At 42.7% G+C, this 15,615-nt stretch overlaps 1 protein-coding gene across 1 annotated transcript in view; it reads left to right on the plus strand.

Annotated features, from left to right (window-relative positions):
• Window positions 1-420: 420 nt before the first annotated feature.
• Window positions 421-15,615, plus strand: part of SHLD1 (shieldin complex subunit 1) — a 110,346-nt gene continuing 95,151 nt past the window's right edge. Inside the window, exons 1-2 of the mRNA XM_073628613.1 lie at window positions 421-527; window positions 6,204-6,388. Coding sequence (XP_073484714.1) covers window positions 424-527; window positions 6,204-6,388 — 289 coding nt within the window. The 5' untranslated portion in view covers window positions 421-423. The remainder of the gene's footprint in view (window positions 528-6,203; window positions 6,389-15,615) is intronic.

A 15,615-nucleotide genomic window follows, 5' to 3' on the forward strand; every position in this document is an offset into this window, starting at 1 on the left:
GGGTTAAATCAGGCGGTGAGGAGGCAACATAGTGTCTATTCACTGCTTTTTCAATGCCTCTGAAAAGTTATTCAAGTGGGGATCGCTCTTTAGAGGAGAGACAGTCCTTGCCGCATGTGTAAACAAACCCTGATAAGTAAAAAAATAAATGAAGCTGAGAGGGAGTTTAGTAATGGTTTCTTATGAGCCTGTCAGACAGATTTGTTAGCTGGATACAGCTCCAGCATATGAAATGGCCTCAGACTAGTAGTGTATTATTAGTGCTTTATTACATAACAATCACTGGATGTAATTATCCGGCTCAAATCCACACTGAATACTATCACATAACATTTTGCCCTTTTACAAAATTTGCCTCAGCCAAGACACCGTAGTGCAAGCTGCAGCCGCCATGTTTGGTTAGGCTAGTAACCCACATAGGAGATGCCAGCGGCGGCCATCTTTGATGTGGGCAACGTTCACTTCGCTTTTAGTCGGTATCAGTTTCCTTTTGCAAGTTTATTCCGTGCCTTGAATGTTTTCCTAAGGTAAGCTGACAGACACAATGAAATGAGCGAGATTTGAAGGTAAAAGATTCTGCTGTACAGGAACTACAACTCCCAGCAGCTCCTCTTCCTTTTCCTGCTGCATTTAGCAGAGCATTATATGTGTGCTGACCATCCCCTGCACCCAGGAACATGGGGGGATTGCTGCAAATCATCATTTCTGCCATGGGGGGATCTATCATTGTGCTTTGTGTAGATGGTAACTGTAGCGGCTGAGCGCTGAGGCGCAACCCCCCCAGTGCGTGCAGTGGTTCTGTCCAAACACACTACCACTGTACGCGCATGCGTGTGTAATCACTGAACTCTGGTACACACTGATGCAATTTCAGATGTGAATTGGATCGCACGACAAGGGAAATAACATTGGTTCCTATGGAGCCTGTTCACATCAATGCGATCCGACTTTGACAAAGGGTCGTGTGCTTCTTTGGTGCGATTCCGTAGTCCATAGGCTTCAAAGGAAAAGGTTATCTGCCCTCTTGTCATATGATTCCAGCAGGTTCGCTTCCCCATCACAGAAATCGCAGCTGTATCCAAATCACATCAAGTCGCAACTTCACTTTGAAAATCACACTAAAAATCGCACTTGGGCTGGGTTCACACTACGAATCCCAATCGCAATCGATTCGGTGTGGAGCAATTGGAGCTCAAATCGCACCGCATCTAACCAAAGCAGAGCATGTACTACTTCTGGAAACGCAGTGCGACCGGATTGCGTGGTAGTTTTGTTGCATTCGATCCAGTGCAGGCAAACGCTTTTGGGGTGTCATTAAAGCGATGTTCCAGCCGCCATTCCAACTAAGGGAAACCGGCAGTGGTGCCTTGCGGCTTCACTGCCGGTTTCTGACTGCACATGTGCGAGTTGTGCGGCGCTTTGTGAATGGCCGGCTTGTCTTCTAGGACACACACAGGTCCCAGAAGACGGCGCGGGGGGGCTTGCCGCAGAAGAGGACGTGATGTTCTGGGCCGCGGCACGGCTGGATCGGAAGTACACTTAATACTTCCAAAAAGGTGCTAAAAATAAAAAAAAAAAAAAAAATGTTTTTAAATATCCAAAAACGAGGGGTGGACTTTCGTTTAAGACCGCCTCTCAAAAGTGGGTGGAACTCCGCTTTTAAAGTGGTTCTACAGCTTAAACATTTTTTTACCTTATTGCATTCCTTGCATTAAAGTGTTCCTAACCCACAACAGTAAAATCAGGCTGTATATGCAGTAAAGCATGCTTGTTATACTCACTGTGGAACCTAAGGGGTTAATCCTCCGCAATGTGTAAAAAGGCTGTTTGATCTTGTCTTCTCTGATCCTCCCCTTCTTCCACTGACTCCAGAACAGGTCCGGATTGTACAGAGCCAGGGGACGGGCTGCACATGCTCAGTTTGGTGTGTACTGCTAGAGAGTTGTTTTTTCTTGGGAGGGTGCATGTGATCAGCACAGGGCCAATCAGCATTGTCCAGACAGAGGGTCAGGGGTCCCTCATCCTGATAGGACAGCTCAGTGCAGTATGAAAACTCCTCCTACAGGCTTTACCAGACACTGATAGAAGTCACAAGACTGCTATATACTGCTGATGAGAAAAGGTATTTAGCCGTTTATATTTATTAAAATAATTGCATTTCCATGTTCTGTGTACTGTGGGAGACCAGATATAGTGAATGCAGGGTCCTGGGTTTAGTAACACTTTAAGGTAAGCGATGTTTAGGCATTGAATTGGGCCCCTCACCCCCCTTACTTACCCGAGCCTTCATTTGATCCAGTGCTGTGCACACCTGCAGCTCTTCTTTCCCCTCACTTTTGGGTCTCACTGGGGCACCAGGAGCCATTGGCTTCCAGCGCTGTCAATCAAAGCCAGTGTCAGGGGGCGGGGCTGAGTACTGCTGTCCGTATCAATGGGCGCAGCAGTGGGGCTCGGGAGCGAGCATGTATGAGTGCCCCCATGGGAAGCGACCCTCACAGGGGGCACTGCACAGAGAAGAGGAGCCAGGAGGGCCGGCGTGGGACCTGCACAGAGCAGGTAAGTATAGAGAGGTTTGTTATTTTATTGATTTATTTATTTTTTCCATTACAATCGCTTTAACATTGCACTGACACCCACTGCACATTGCAAGGGCAATGCATTTTGAATGTGACGCGGGAAACGTGCACTGCGTTCTAGCCATTTCAGCTCCAGAAGGTTTTACCCCACTTTATGACCAGGCCATTTTTTTTCTATGCGGCACTGCGCTACATTAACTGACAATTGCGCTTTTATGAAACGTTGCACACAAACAAAATTGATATTCTTTTTTTCCCACAAATAGAGCTTTCTGTTGGTGGTATTTGATCACCTCTGCGCTTTTTTTATTTTTTATTGTATAAATGAAAAAAAGAGCGACAATTTTGAAAAAAAAAAAAAAAAAAAACCCAACACAATATTTTTTACTTTCTGCTATAAAACATATCCAATAAAAAATTAAAATAAATCTCTTAATGCTTTTTGGCCAAAATGTATTCTGCTACATGTCTTTGGTAACAAAAAATCCCAATAAGAGTATATTGATTGGTTTGTGTGAAATTTATCGCGTCTACAAACTATGGGATATATACTGGAATAAACTGGATAAAAATATTGTTTTTTTGTTTTGTTTTTTTAAATTGTTGCTCTTTCTTTGTTAATAAATAAAAACAGCAGAGGAGATCAAATACCACCAAAAGAAAGCTCTATTTGTGGGGGGGAAAAAAAAAAGGACATTGGTTTTGTTTGGGTGCAGAGTCACACGACCGCGCAATTGTCGGTTAAAAGAGACGCAGTGCTGTGTCGCCAAAAAAATGGCCTAAGGGGGGAAAATCCTTCCGGGGCTGAAGTGGTTAAAAGAAAAGGAAACTGTTGAGACTAGAGGGGTCTTCTTTGCGATTTTTAATAGAAGTGATAGTAGAAAAATAGACGGCCTTGGTTGAGTTTGCAGCTTGTGGTTTATGGTCTCAGATCTGACCAAGAAATGACCATGTTGCACCTTAGCACTTGCTGTGTTGGATGTAGGCCGGCTGTTGTAGAGGGTTATTCTGCCCTCTAGTGGTCTGTGAAGGTAATGGGTAAAGTTGAAGGTAAATCCAGCTGTTGATAACAGATGTTCTGATAGAAAAGCAGATGCCAACAGTCCTGTCCTCCTATAATGAAGATGCTGTCTGCCTACTTGGCTGTTTTTATTTTATTTTATTTTATTTGTTTTTATTATTTTTACTGCCAGCAACAGAAATCATCACCTATGTGAATGACTGAAAAGCTAAAAAAAAAATAAAATAAAATAAAAAAAAAAGTTGAACAATTAATTATATTTATTATATTCCTTATTCAGGAAAACCATTCTCTGTATGTCTGTGTCCCTTTATCTGCCATAGGTAATGTGCCCCTGTTGTGCCATGCCATTATCGTTTTATGTTCTTGTAGAAGATACGGTGACAGGCAATAGATGGACACTAGATGGTGATTGGTAGAAACATTCCAGCTGCCAAAAGATTTTGCTTTTAACCTTTGAAATATGTTATTTGGTTAAATGATGTGCCACTATAGCTGTATGGATCCCTGCATAGACACCAAAGCATGGCATTACCTGGCACTGCACCCTGATTTGCATCACTAAACCCACAACGGTACAATCATCAGTGTGTATATGTAGTAAAGCATGCTTGTAATATGCCCTGTGGAGCCTAAGGGGTTAATCCTCTGCATTGTGTAAAAAAAAAATTGATCTTGTCTTCACTGATCCTCCCCTTCTTCCACTGTCCCCAATCCATCTGCTGATAGTACAGAGCCCTAGGAGGCACCCTGCACATGCTCAGTTTGGTGTGTACTGCTAGAGGTGTGTTTTTTTTTTTCTTTGGAAGGGTGCATGTGATCAGCACAGGGCCAATCAGCACTGTCCAGACAGAGGGTCAGGGGTCCTGCAGTCTCATAGGACAATCAGAGGAGAATGAAAACTCCTCCTACAAGCTTTAACCAAACACTGATAGAAGTCACAAGACTGCTATATATACTGCTGATGAGAAAAGGTATTTGGCAGTTTATATTTATTAAAATAATTGCGTTTCCATGTTCTGTGTACTGTGGGAGACCAGATATAGTGAATGCAGGGTCCTGGGTTTAGTAACACTTCAACCCCCTATACACTATTTAAAATTCAAACAATCACTCAGTGGGTGGTCCCGACGGCTGCATCCCACCCAACATCCTGTGATTGAAAAAGTGAAGGTGCCCGGCAGAAAACTGTCTGCCAAACAGTGTCTGCATCCAATCAGATGCAACCCTGTTCTGGTATTCTGACAGTTGGCAGAAAAGGAGGGGGATGGATTTGTCTATCTGTGGATGGAGGAATCTGTTAGATCTTTTTCATCCACCCCTCAGGCTGAATGAATACAATCTAATAGTGTATCGCCACCTTTAGACCTGGTGAAATGGGTTATTTTAAATTACCTCTGTGTGTGACAGTATTGCACAATCATGTCAGTTTGGATAATTTGTTATGTTTTGGTTTGGGCTTTGTATTTAATATTTAAAATGTAAAAAAAAAAAAGTGATCTAGATACAGAGCCTTGAAAAAGTATTCATACCCCTAGAAATTTTCCACGTTACAACCAAAAACGTAAATGTATTTTATTGGGATTTTATGTGATAGACCAACACAAAGTGGCACATAATTGTGAAGTGGAAGGAAAGTGATAAATGATTTTCAACATTTTTTACAAATAAATATGTGAAAAGTGTGCTTGGACAGGGAGCGCGGTGCTCAAAGAAGCACGGTTTGCCAGGTGCTTGCTCGTAGTCGGATGAGCTGGTCACCGAGGGATGACTGTAGCAGGCTGGTAGCCATAGCTGTACTTGCGGTGCTTGGTAAGAGGAGAAACCGGGAGCCAGGCCAGAGGTCATACAGGATAAATCAGTCCGGAGCATAAACAGGAGCAAGCCAAAAGTCATACACAGGAGACAGGAACAGAAGCAAAGTCCAGATGCAAGCCAGAGGTCAAACTGGGATATCAGGGAGCGAGGTCAAGGCAAGCCGTGTCAATAACAGGTAGTCCACAGATCAGGATACAGAATCACCAGGAACACAGAGAAGCTGAGATAATCCAGCAATGTTCTGTCTTTATTGGCTGGCTTAAATAGGGCAGTTGGTGCCAGCGTCTGTCACGCCATTTGCGCGCCGCTGAGCATGCGTTGTATTGCACGTGCGCTGATGCACGGTGCGCGTACCTGCATGCACCTGAACTCTTTGTGAACGTCCATGTTGGATTTGGGCGACATTGCCAGTCCTGCGGCGGCCATGTCCCTGCCACACGCAGTCGATTCGCAGGGTTCCCGCATTGCTGCAGTGTGAACCGAGTCTCTAGGGGGCTGAATACAAATGGACGCCACACTCTTCACACATTTATTTGGAAAACATTTTGAAAACCATTTATCAGTTTCCTTCCACTTTGTGTTGGTCTATCACATAAAATCCCATTAAAATATATTTACGTTTTTTGGTTGTAACATGACAAAATGTGGAAAATTCCAAGGGGTATGAATACTTTTTCAAGGCACTGTATGTGTTTTCTGATACGGTCAGGCTCACTGGTAATGCTTGTCTGCAGGACAATGTACTTCTTCCATTCTAAGATTTCTCATTACGTTGTTTGTCATGGCAGGAGAATGGAGCCATCGGGAGCAGCAGCCAGCCAGTCATCTCAATGTAGCGGTGTGCTGGACCTTTCCTGTACATATGACGTATCAAAGAGTCTTCTTCAGCCGGAACCCGCAACTGGAACATTGGAGGAGGACTCCAGCTGTGCCTTAACCTCGGCTTCACCAGCATCTTCACTAAACTTCACTGGTAGGGGTTACTCTTCCTATTTGGATGTTTTGGATTTTCAGTAAAGGGAAGATGTACTATGCAAACTATAATGATAATCGGTTACTAGATTAACATTATACAAAAGCAGGGCTTTTTTTCAGCGGGAAAGCATGCAAACGCAGTTCCTGGACCCTCATCACTGAGTGCGCGTAATGGCAGAGGGGGCTGGGGTGTTCTGGAGGGTCTGCTGTTGCTGGCGGGTGATCTATTTTTGCTGGGAGGGATCTACTGTTGCAGGATGGGGTCTATTGTTGCTGGGGCTTCTTATGTTTCTGGGAGGGATCTACTGTTGCAGGATGGGGTCTATTGTTGCTGATGGAGGTCTACTGTTGCTGGGAGGGTATTTTGTTGTGAGGGGGATTTATTGTTGCTTGGGGTCCAATGTTCCTGGTGAGGGGTCTGTTGTTGCTGGGGGGGGTCTTGTATTGCTAAGGAGGTCAGTTGTTGCTGGGAGGAATCTACTGCTGAAGTAGGGGTCTATTGTTGCTGGCTGCTGGGAGATTAAAGCTGGCCATACACCTATAGATTATCTGCAGATTTTCTATGGTTAGATAGAAAATGTGCAACAGATCTCTCCATGTTCGCTAAACTGTGTGGATGGAGGAATCTCCCACTTTTTCCATCTAACCATAGAAAATCTGCAGATAATCTATAGGTGTATGGGCAGCCTTAGGCTGGGTTCACACCATTGCAAATTGGATGTGGGTTCCCTCGCATCCAGTTCGCAATAGCAGGGGATTTTGACTGGATCTCTATGGAGCCTGCTCACTTATCTCCACTGTGGCTCCAGTGCGAATTTGCGCAGGAGCCCTGTGCATCTCTTGGTCCGTTTCAGGCCCGAATTCAGCCAAAAATTTGGGCTGAAATCGGACCTGAAACGTTGAACGGGGACACACAGGACCCCGGCTGTGAGCCACATCGGTATTGGGTGTGAACCCAGCCTTATTGTTGCTGAAGTGCGTCTAATATTGCTGGGAGGGTATTTTGTAGTGAGGGGAGTTTATTTTTGCTTGGGTCTTTTGTTCCTGGTGGTGGATCTATTGTTACTGGGGGTAGAGCTGCACGATTAATCGTTAAGAATCATTATCGCAATTTTCTTTTCCCGTTGCGATCTTGACAAAGTTTTTCCCGATTCTTTCTATGCAGAGAATTCTCTCTGCTCTGCTGAAGCAGACAGCCGTCAAAAGAAAGGAAAAAAAAAAACGGGCAGTCTGCCAAGAATCACAACATTCTTTAGCAGTGGAACTTAAGTATAAACATTGTAACGATTTGTCCTTTAGATCCAAGGAATACACTTTGGTGTGAAAATAAAGGGAGGTTTAAACACTAAACCTTTTTCTGACATTTGTTGGTTTCAAGTTAAAATCTTTTTTTTTTTTGCTAGAAAATTACTTAGAACCCCCAAACATTATATATATATATATTTTTAGAAGAGACCCTAGAGAATAAAATGGTGGTTGTTTCAATATTTTATGTCACACTGTATTTGCACAGCAGTCGTTCAAATGCAATTTTTTTGGGAAAAAATTACACTTTAATGAATTAAAAAAAAAAAAAACTAACCAGTAAAGTTAGCTCAATTTTTTTTGTATAATGTGAAAGATTTTACGCTGCGAGAATCGTGATCTTTTTATTCTAAGCAAAAAAATTATGATTCTCATTTTTAGCCAGAATCGTGCAGCTCTACTGGGGGGTCCTTTATTACTAGGGGGTCAATTGTTGCTGGGAGCGATCTACTGTTGCAGGAGGGGGTCTATTGTCGCTGACAGGGGTCCATTGTTGCTGGGGGGGGGGTATTTTGTAGTGAGGGGGATTTATTGTTGCTGTGGTGGATCTATTTTTGCTGCAAGGTCTTATATTTCTGGGGTCAATTTTTGCTGGGGGGGGATCTGCTGTTGCGGGAGGGGTCACCTGCATCCTAGCAAGGCCGTTGTTATCAGTGTCCAGCATGCATAAGGACTAATACGTTGTACAGCTCAACCCAACAGACAAGGTAGGAAGAGGTTATGCAGGCATAGCTATACAATACATTACAAATAAGTGCCTATACTGTTTATAACCCAGTAATACACTGTCTCACCCTGCTCTGCACATGCTCAGTTGCTCTCCATTTTTAGGCACTGCTGAATTAGAATTTTTCATAGTTATAAAAAATTTGGCAAACAGGCAATATTTTTCCTTCACTGATAGGTGGCACTGATTGGCAGCACTAGTGGGCACTGTTGGGACTGCACTGATAATCCGTGCCCTGATTATCAGTGCCGATGTCCCTTTAACACAAGACAGTTATCGTCTCTCTTCTTCCACCCTCAGCTGTCAGCATGGGGAAAAAAAGCGGATAACCGGCTTGTGTTTGCTTCCGCTGATCACATGGTAAAGGGCTGCTGTGACTCGATGTCCGCCGGTCTCCTGGTGATCGTGTCACGGAGAGGCAGAACTGGGAGATGTCTATGTAAACAAGTCGTTTTCCCGTTCTCCCTAGTGATATGACAGAGATCACCGCTCCCTGTCATCGGGAGCAGTGATCGCTGTCATGTGAGTAGTAGCCCACCCCCCCCCCCCCACAGTTAGAATCACTCCCTAGGACACACTTAACCCCTTCATCGCCCCCTAATGTTTAACCCCTTCCCTGCCAGTGTCATTTGTACAGTAATCAGTGCATTTTTATAGCACTGATCGCTGTATAAATGACAATGGTCCCAAAATAGTGTCAAACGTGTCCGATGTGTCCGCCATAATGTCGCAGTCAGTCATGATAAAAATTGCAGATCACCGCCATTACTAGTAAAAAAAATAATAATAAAAATGCCATAAAATTATCCCCTATTTTGTAGACGCTATAACTTTTGCGCAAACCAATCAATATACGCTTATTGCGATTTTTATTTTTTACCAAAAATATGTAGAAGAATACATATCGGCCTAAACTGAGAAAAAAAAAATATTTTTTTATATATTTTTGGGGGATATTTATTATAGCAAAAAGTACAAAATTTTGCTTTTTTTTTTTTTTTTTTTTTTCAAAATTGTCGCTCTTTTTTTTTTTTTTTTGTTTATAGCACAAAAAATAAAAAACCGCAGAGGTGATCAAATACCACCAAAAGAAAGCTCTATTTGTGGGAAAAAAAGGATATCAAATTTGTTTTGGGTGCAACATTGCATGACCGCGCAATTATCAGTTAGAACGACGCAGTGCCGAATCGCAAAAAGCGCTCTGGTCAGGAAGGGGGGGGGGGGGGGTAAAATCTTCTGGGGCTGAAGCGGTTAATAAGTTAAATACACTGATCTAGCTATAAAAAGAACACGTCTCTTTTCCTCTTTGATTCTAACACCTTGTTATTTAATCTTCCCATGATGCCTGTAGTAACTTCCTCAACTTCCTCCATTGTTTAAAGACCCACACGGCTTCAAAGAGAAACTCTGATGAACATCTTAAGCGATTACCCACCAGCCACATTAAATATACATTCCTACAGCTTGCTAGTGCTGAGAGGAGGAATCCTTTGAGCTTTTCTGTGGACTTGCAAAATATGTGAAGGAAGAGCAGCGGAAATGAATTTCCAGATAGAGAAGAATCGTTCAGCTGCATTATTAAATCTGGGGAGAGTCCATACATCTCCGGGATCATCTTCATTATGAAGTTGAAACAAAAAATATCTGCACTTTAAATGACTCTACATCATGTGTGTGTGGTGAGGGTTCCAATTGGAGGGTCTCATCCCTAAACGAATTTCCCAGTTTACAGATACAAAACGGGATTTTTCAAAACCCCTCCAGTGGACACAGATACACATAGGCGTGCGCACGGGGTGTGCCGGGTGTGCCTGGGCACACCCTAATCACCCCGTGCTGTCTCCAGAGATTTGCCCCAAAATGCTGCATCCAAGTGAGTGTGTGGCCCGTGCTGCCTGTGAAACAGTTTCACAGGCAGCAGATCGTGAGAATTGCCAGAGCTGTCCAGTGTATGAAACTGTCAGCTAATGACACTGCAAGCAGGGAGAGACACCAGCTGTCAAAATGTCGGGGTGGGCGGGACCGAACGGCCATTAAACACCAGCCAATGGGATGGGGTCTGGGCGGGCGGCTACATTTATGTGGCCCCACCCCTCTCTGAAGCAGCTCAAACATTGGCTGGTGTTTATAGCACTTGGTCCCGCCCACACCCGACAACCAATGCTGCCAATCAGTGCCAACCAGTACTGCCTATCCGTACCAGTGCTGCTTATCAGTGCCAACCAATTCTGCCTATCAGTGCCAACCAGTGCAAACCAGTGCTGCCTATCAGTGCAGACCAGTGCTGCCTATCAGTGCCAACTAATGCTGCCTATCAGTACCAACCAATGCTGCCAATCAGTGCCAGTGCTGCTTTTCAGTGCAATCAATGCTGCCAATCAGTGCTGCCTATCAGTGCAAACCAGTGCTGCCTATCAGTGCCAACCAATGCTGCCTATCAATGCCAACCAGTGCCAGTCAGTGCTGCCTATCAGTGCCAACCAATGCTGTAAATCAGTGCCAACCAATGCTGTCAATCAGTGCCAACCAATGCTGCCTATCAGTGCCAACCAATGCTGCCTATCAGTGCTGCATATCAGTGCCCATCAGTGCTGCCTATCAGTGCCAATCAGTGCCCATAAGTGCTGCCCATTAGTGCTGCCAAACAGTGCCCATCAGTGCTGCATATCAGTGCCCATCAATTCTGCCTATCAGTGCCAGTGTTGACAATTAGTGCCCATCAGTGCAGCCTATCAGTGCCCATCAGTGTCCAACAGTGCTGCCTATCAGTGCCAATCAGTGTCCATCAGTACTGCCAATCAGTGATGCGAATCAGAGCCTATCAGTGCCCATAAGTGCTACCAATCAGAGCCCTTCAATGATGCATATCAGTGCCCATCAGTGCCGCCTATCAGTCCCAATCAGTGCTGACAATCAGTGCACATCAGTGCTACCAATTAGTGCCCATCAACGCTGACAATCAGTGCTGCCAATCAGTGCAGCCTATTAGTGCTCATCAGTGCTGCCTTAGCAGGGATGGTGGAAACCCCTCTACAGATAATTGTAATACAAATTAACTTCAAGTGCAACAACTTTTTAGTTGGGAGGTTCACACTTTGGAATTTTTATTTTTTAGAGTATTACACTTAATTGTATATGTTTTAGTTACGGTTATAATGTGAATCATTGCACTTGAAGTTATTTCCCACCAGCCCTGCTAAGTAAATGTCTTTATGGACCTTGCTTTGTGCACTGGTGTGCAGTCATGTTGGAACAGGAAGGGGCCATCCTCAAACTGTTCCCACAAAGTTAGGAGCATGAAATTGTCCAAAATGTCTTGGTATGCTGACGTCTTAAGAATTACCTTCACTGGAACTAAGGGGCCAAGCCCAACCCCTGAAAAACAACCCCACACCATAATCCCCCCTCCACCAAATGATTTGGACCAGTGCACAAAGAAAGGTCCATAAAGACATGGATGAGTGAGTTTGGGGTGGAGGAACTTGACTGACCTGCACAGAGTCCTGACCTCAACCCGATAGAACACCTTTGGGATGAATTCAAGTGAGGACTGTGACCCAGGCCTTCTCATCCAACATCAGTGCCTGACCTCACAAATGCCCTTCTGGAAGAATGGTCAAACATTCCCATAGACACACTCCTAAACCTTGTGGACAGCCTTCCCAGAAGAGTTGAAGCTGTTATATATGCAAATGGTGGGCCAACTCAATATTGAACCCTACGGACTAAGACTGGGATGCCATTAAAGTTCATGTGTGTGTAAAGGCAGGCGTCCCAATACTTTTGAATATACATACATATACACACACACGTATGTGTGCTTGAGCTTTCGGGTGCACACCCTAATGCAATAGGCTGCGCACGCCTATGCAGATACATGAGATTATATGTTAAAAATTCAATACAACATTTTATTTCATCCAGTAAAAAAAAAATATTCCATAAAAAATATATACCATACATGCGTGGACAGTAAACGCTTCAGCCCCGGAAGAATTTACCCCCCTTCCTGACCAGAGCACTTTTTGGCGATTCGGCACTGCGTCGCTTTAACTGACAATTGCACATTCGTGCGACGTTGCACCCAAACAAAATTGACGTCCTTTTTTTTTTTTTTTTTTTCCCCCACAAATAGAGCTTTCTTTTGGTAGTATTTGATCACCTCTGTGGTTTTTATTTTTTGCGCTATAAACAAAAAAAAAAAAAAAGCGACAATTTTGAAAAAAATAAAATATATATTTTTTACTTTTTTGCTATAATAAATATCCCCCCAAAATATATAAAAAGACAAATTTTTTTTCCTCAATTTAGTATGTTATGTATTCTTCTACATATTTTTGGTAAAAAAAAATAAGCGTATATTGATTTGGTTTGCGCTAAGTTGTAGTGTCTACAAAATAGGGTATAGATTTATGGCATTTTTATTATTATTATTATTATTATTTTTTTTTATTAGTAATGGCATCGATCTGCGATTTTTATTGTGACTGCGACATTATGGCGGACACATCGGACACTTTTGACACTATTTTGGGAACATTGTCCTTTTTACAGCGATCAATGCTATAAAAATGCACTGATTACTGTGTAAATGACAATAGCAGGGAAGGGGTTAAACTCTAGGGGGCGATCAAGGGGTTAAGTGTGTCCTAGGGAGTGATTCTAACTGTAGGGGGGAGGGGATACCACTGAGATGACAGCGATCACTGCTCCCGATGACAGAAAGCAGTAGATCCCTGTCTTGTCACAAAGCAGAACAGGGAAATGCCTTGTTTACATAGACATCTCCCCGTTCTGCCGCTCCGTGACACGATCGCGGGACACCGGTGGACATCGGGATACGCGGGCACGGTCACGCTGTACGCGGCGGCCACGCGCCCACTAGCCCCTCCAATTAAAGGGGACGTACAGGTACACCCATTTGCCCACCGCTGCCATTGTGCCGACGTATATCGACGTGCAGCGGTCGCCAAGTGGTTAAAGGGGTTGTAAACCCTCAAGGTTTTTCACCTTAATGCATTCTATGCATTAAGGTGAAATATCTCCCGTGATGCAGCAGCCCCCCCCAGAGCCCCCCTTTTACTTACCTGAACCCCGTAAATTCCCGTAGAGGGAATGAGCACACCAGCTTCAGCCGGTGTCTCATGTCCTGATTGGATAGATTGATAGCAGCACAGCCATTGGCTCTCTCTGCTGTCAATCAAATCCAATGACGGGGGGAGGGGCCAAGTCCTGTCTGTGTCAATAGACGCAGCAGCAGGACTCGGGTGCGCGCCCGCACGGGTGTCCCGAAGAAAATCGTTTCTCCGACGGGGCACTCGAAGAGGAGGAGCCACCAGTGCTGCTGAAGGACCCCAGAAGAAGACGATCAGGATCCCTCTGTGCAAAACCAACTGCATAGAGGAGGTAAGTATGACATGTTTGTTATTTGAAAAAAAAAACAAGGGTTTAGTAACCCTTTAGTACTACCAATCACCATCCGTTAGAGCAGGGATCTCCAAATTGCGGCCGGAGGGGGCCAAATGCGACCCTTTGCTTGATTTTATCCGGCCCTTGGGGCACTATTTAATCCACTGATATTATCAATAGACATGTGCGGTTCATTTAGTTCCAAATCAAAATTTGCATGAATTTATTCGTTATTCAGAAATTCGTATGTATCCGAATTTCCAAATTACAATACCCTAGTAACAGATTTAACTAATCTGAAATAATAAAATAAAAATTTGGACAAAATTTGAATTCAAATAGTTTTCAAATTAAATTTGAATTCAAATTTCTGAAGAGAAGAAAATAGAATAGAAAATAAAGGAATAGACTAGAAAATAATTGTAATAGACTAGAAAAGAATAGAAAATAAAAGAATAGAATAGAAAATAAAAGAATAGAATATAATAGAGTAAAGCAAAACAGAATAGAAAAAAATTGAGTAGAATAGAATAGGAAATATAGAAAATAAAGGAATAGAATGGAAAAGAATAGAATAAAAAAAATAGAACAAAATAGAATTTAACCTTCTTCTGAAATTCAAATTTCAAATAGAATAAATCCGAATAGCATAGAAAAGAATAGAGTAGAAAAAGAAATAGAAAAAAAAGAATAGAATAGAAAAGACTAGAATAGAAAAAAACAATAGAATAGAAAGAATATAACCATCTTTTAAAATTTGAATTTCAAATAGAATAAATTTGAATAGAAAAGAAAAAAATAGAATAGAGAATAGAATATACCCATCTTCAAAATTTGAATTTTGAATAGAATAAATTTGAATTTGGAATAGAAAAGAAAAAAATACAATAGAAAAGAAAAGAATAGAATAAAATAGAAAAAAAACAATAGAATATAATAGAATATAACCATTTTCCATATTTCGAATAGTATGGAAAATGATTGAATATAATGAAATAGAATTGAATAGAATAGAGAAACAATAGAATAGAATGGAATAGAAAGACTATAACCGTCTTCCAGAATTCGAATTCAAACTTAATGAATTCGGTCGAGTTGAGTTCAAGCCGTCCGAATTCAGGAAATTCGAATTCGAATAAACAAAACAATTTCCGAAAATAAATGAAACTAAACGAATTTATGGAAATAACGAATCTAAACGAAACGAAACTCATCTTTTTTTTCGTTCTGCACATATCTAACTATCAATGGAGCATAAGTTCTTCCAATGACACCAACAATGATGCACAATTCTTTCCACTGACACCAAAGGTGGGATTGTTTATTCTCACTGATGTGGGGGAACTTTCCTACTCTCATTAGCCACAGTCCGGCCCCCCTAAAGTATGAAGGACAGTAACCTGGCCCTTTATTTAGAAAGTTTGGAGACCCCTGCACTAGAGGGATGACAAATGCATAGCATGATAGCCTTTGCCGAGATCAAGGACTTAGGATGACGCGTTTCGCTGAGACATCCGCTTCCTCAGGACCTCCTATCTGGCATACAGGTACAGATGAACATTAATGTCATTTCTTTTGACCTAATGGCATATAGCTTGGCTATCCAAAATAAACCAAATAAAACAAGGATAGAAAACGGTGTAGATAGGGGCTCTGCCGGCCCGTGGGAGAGTTACCAGACCGTGGGACACAGTGCTAACCACTGAAGGGTTAAATAATCATCGCACATGAAATAGATGTGGACTCCATCATACCTCACATGTCATATTTGAAACCATACATTT

The sequence above is a fragment of the Aquarana catesbeiana genome, linkage group LG04, assembly GCF_042186555.1.
Source record: "Aquarana catesbeiana isolate 2022-GZ linkage group LG04, ASM4218655v1, whole genome shotgun sequence".
In the NCBI taxonomy this organism is placed as follows: Eukaryota; Metazoa; Chordata; class Amphibia; order Anura; family Ranidae; genus Aquarana; species Aquarana catesbeiana.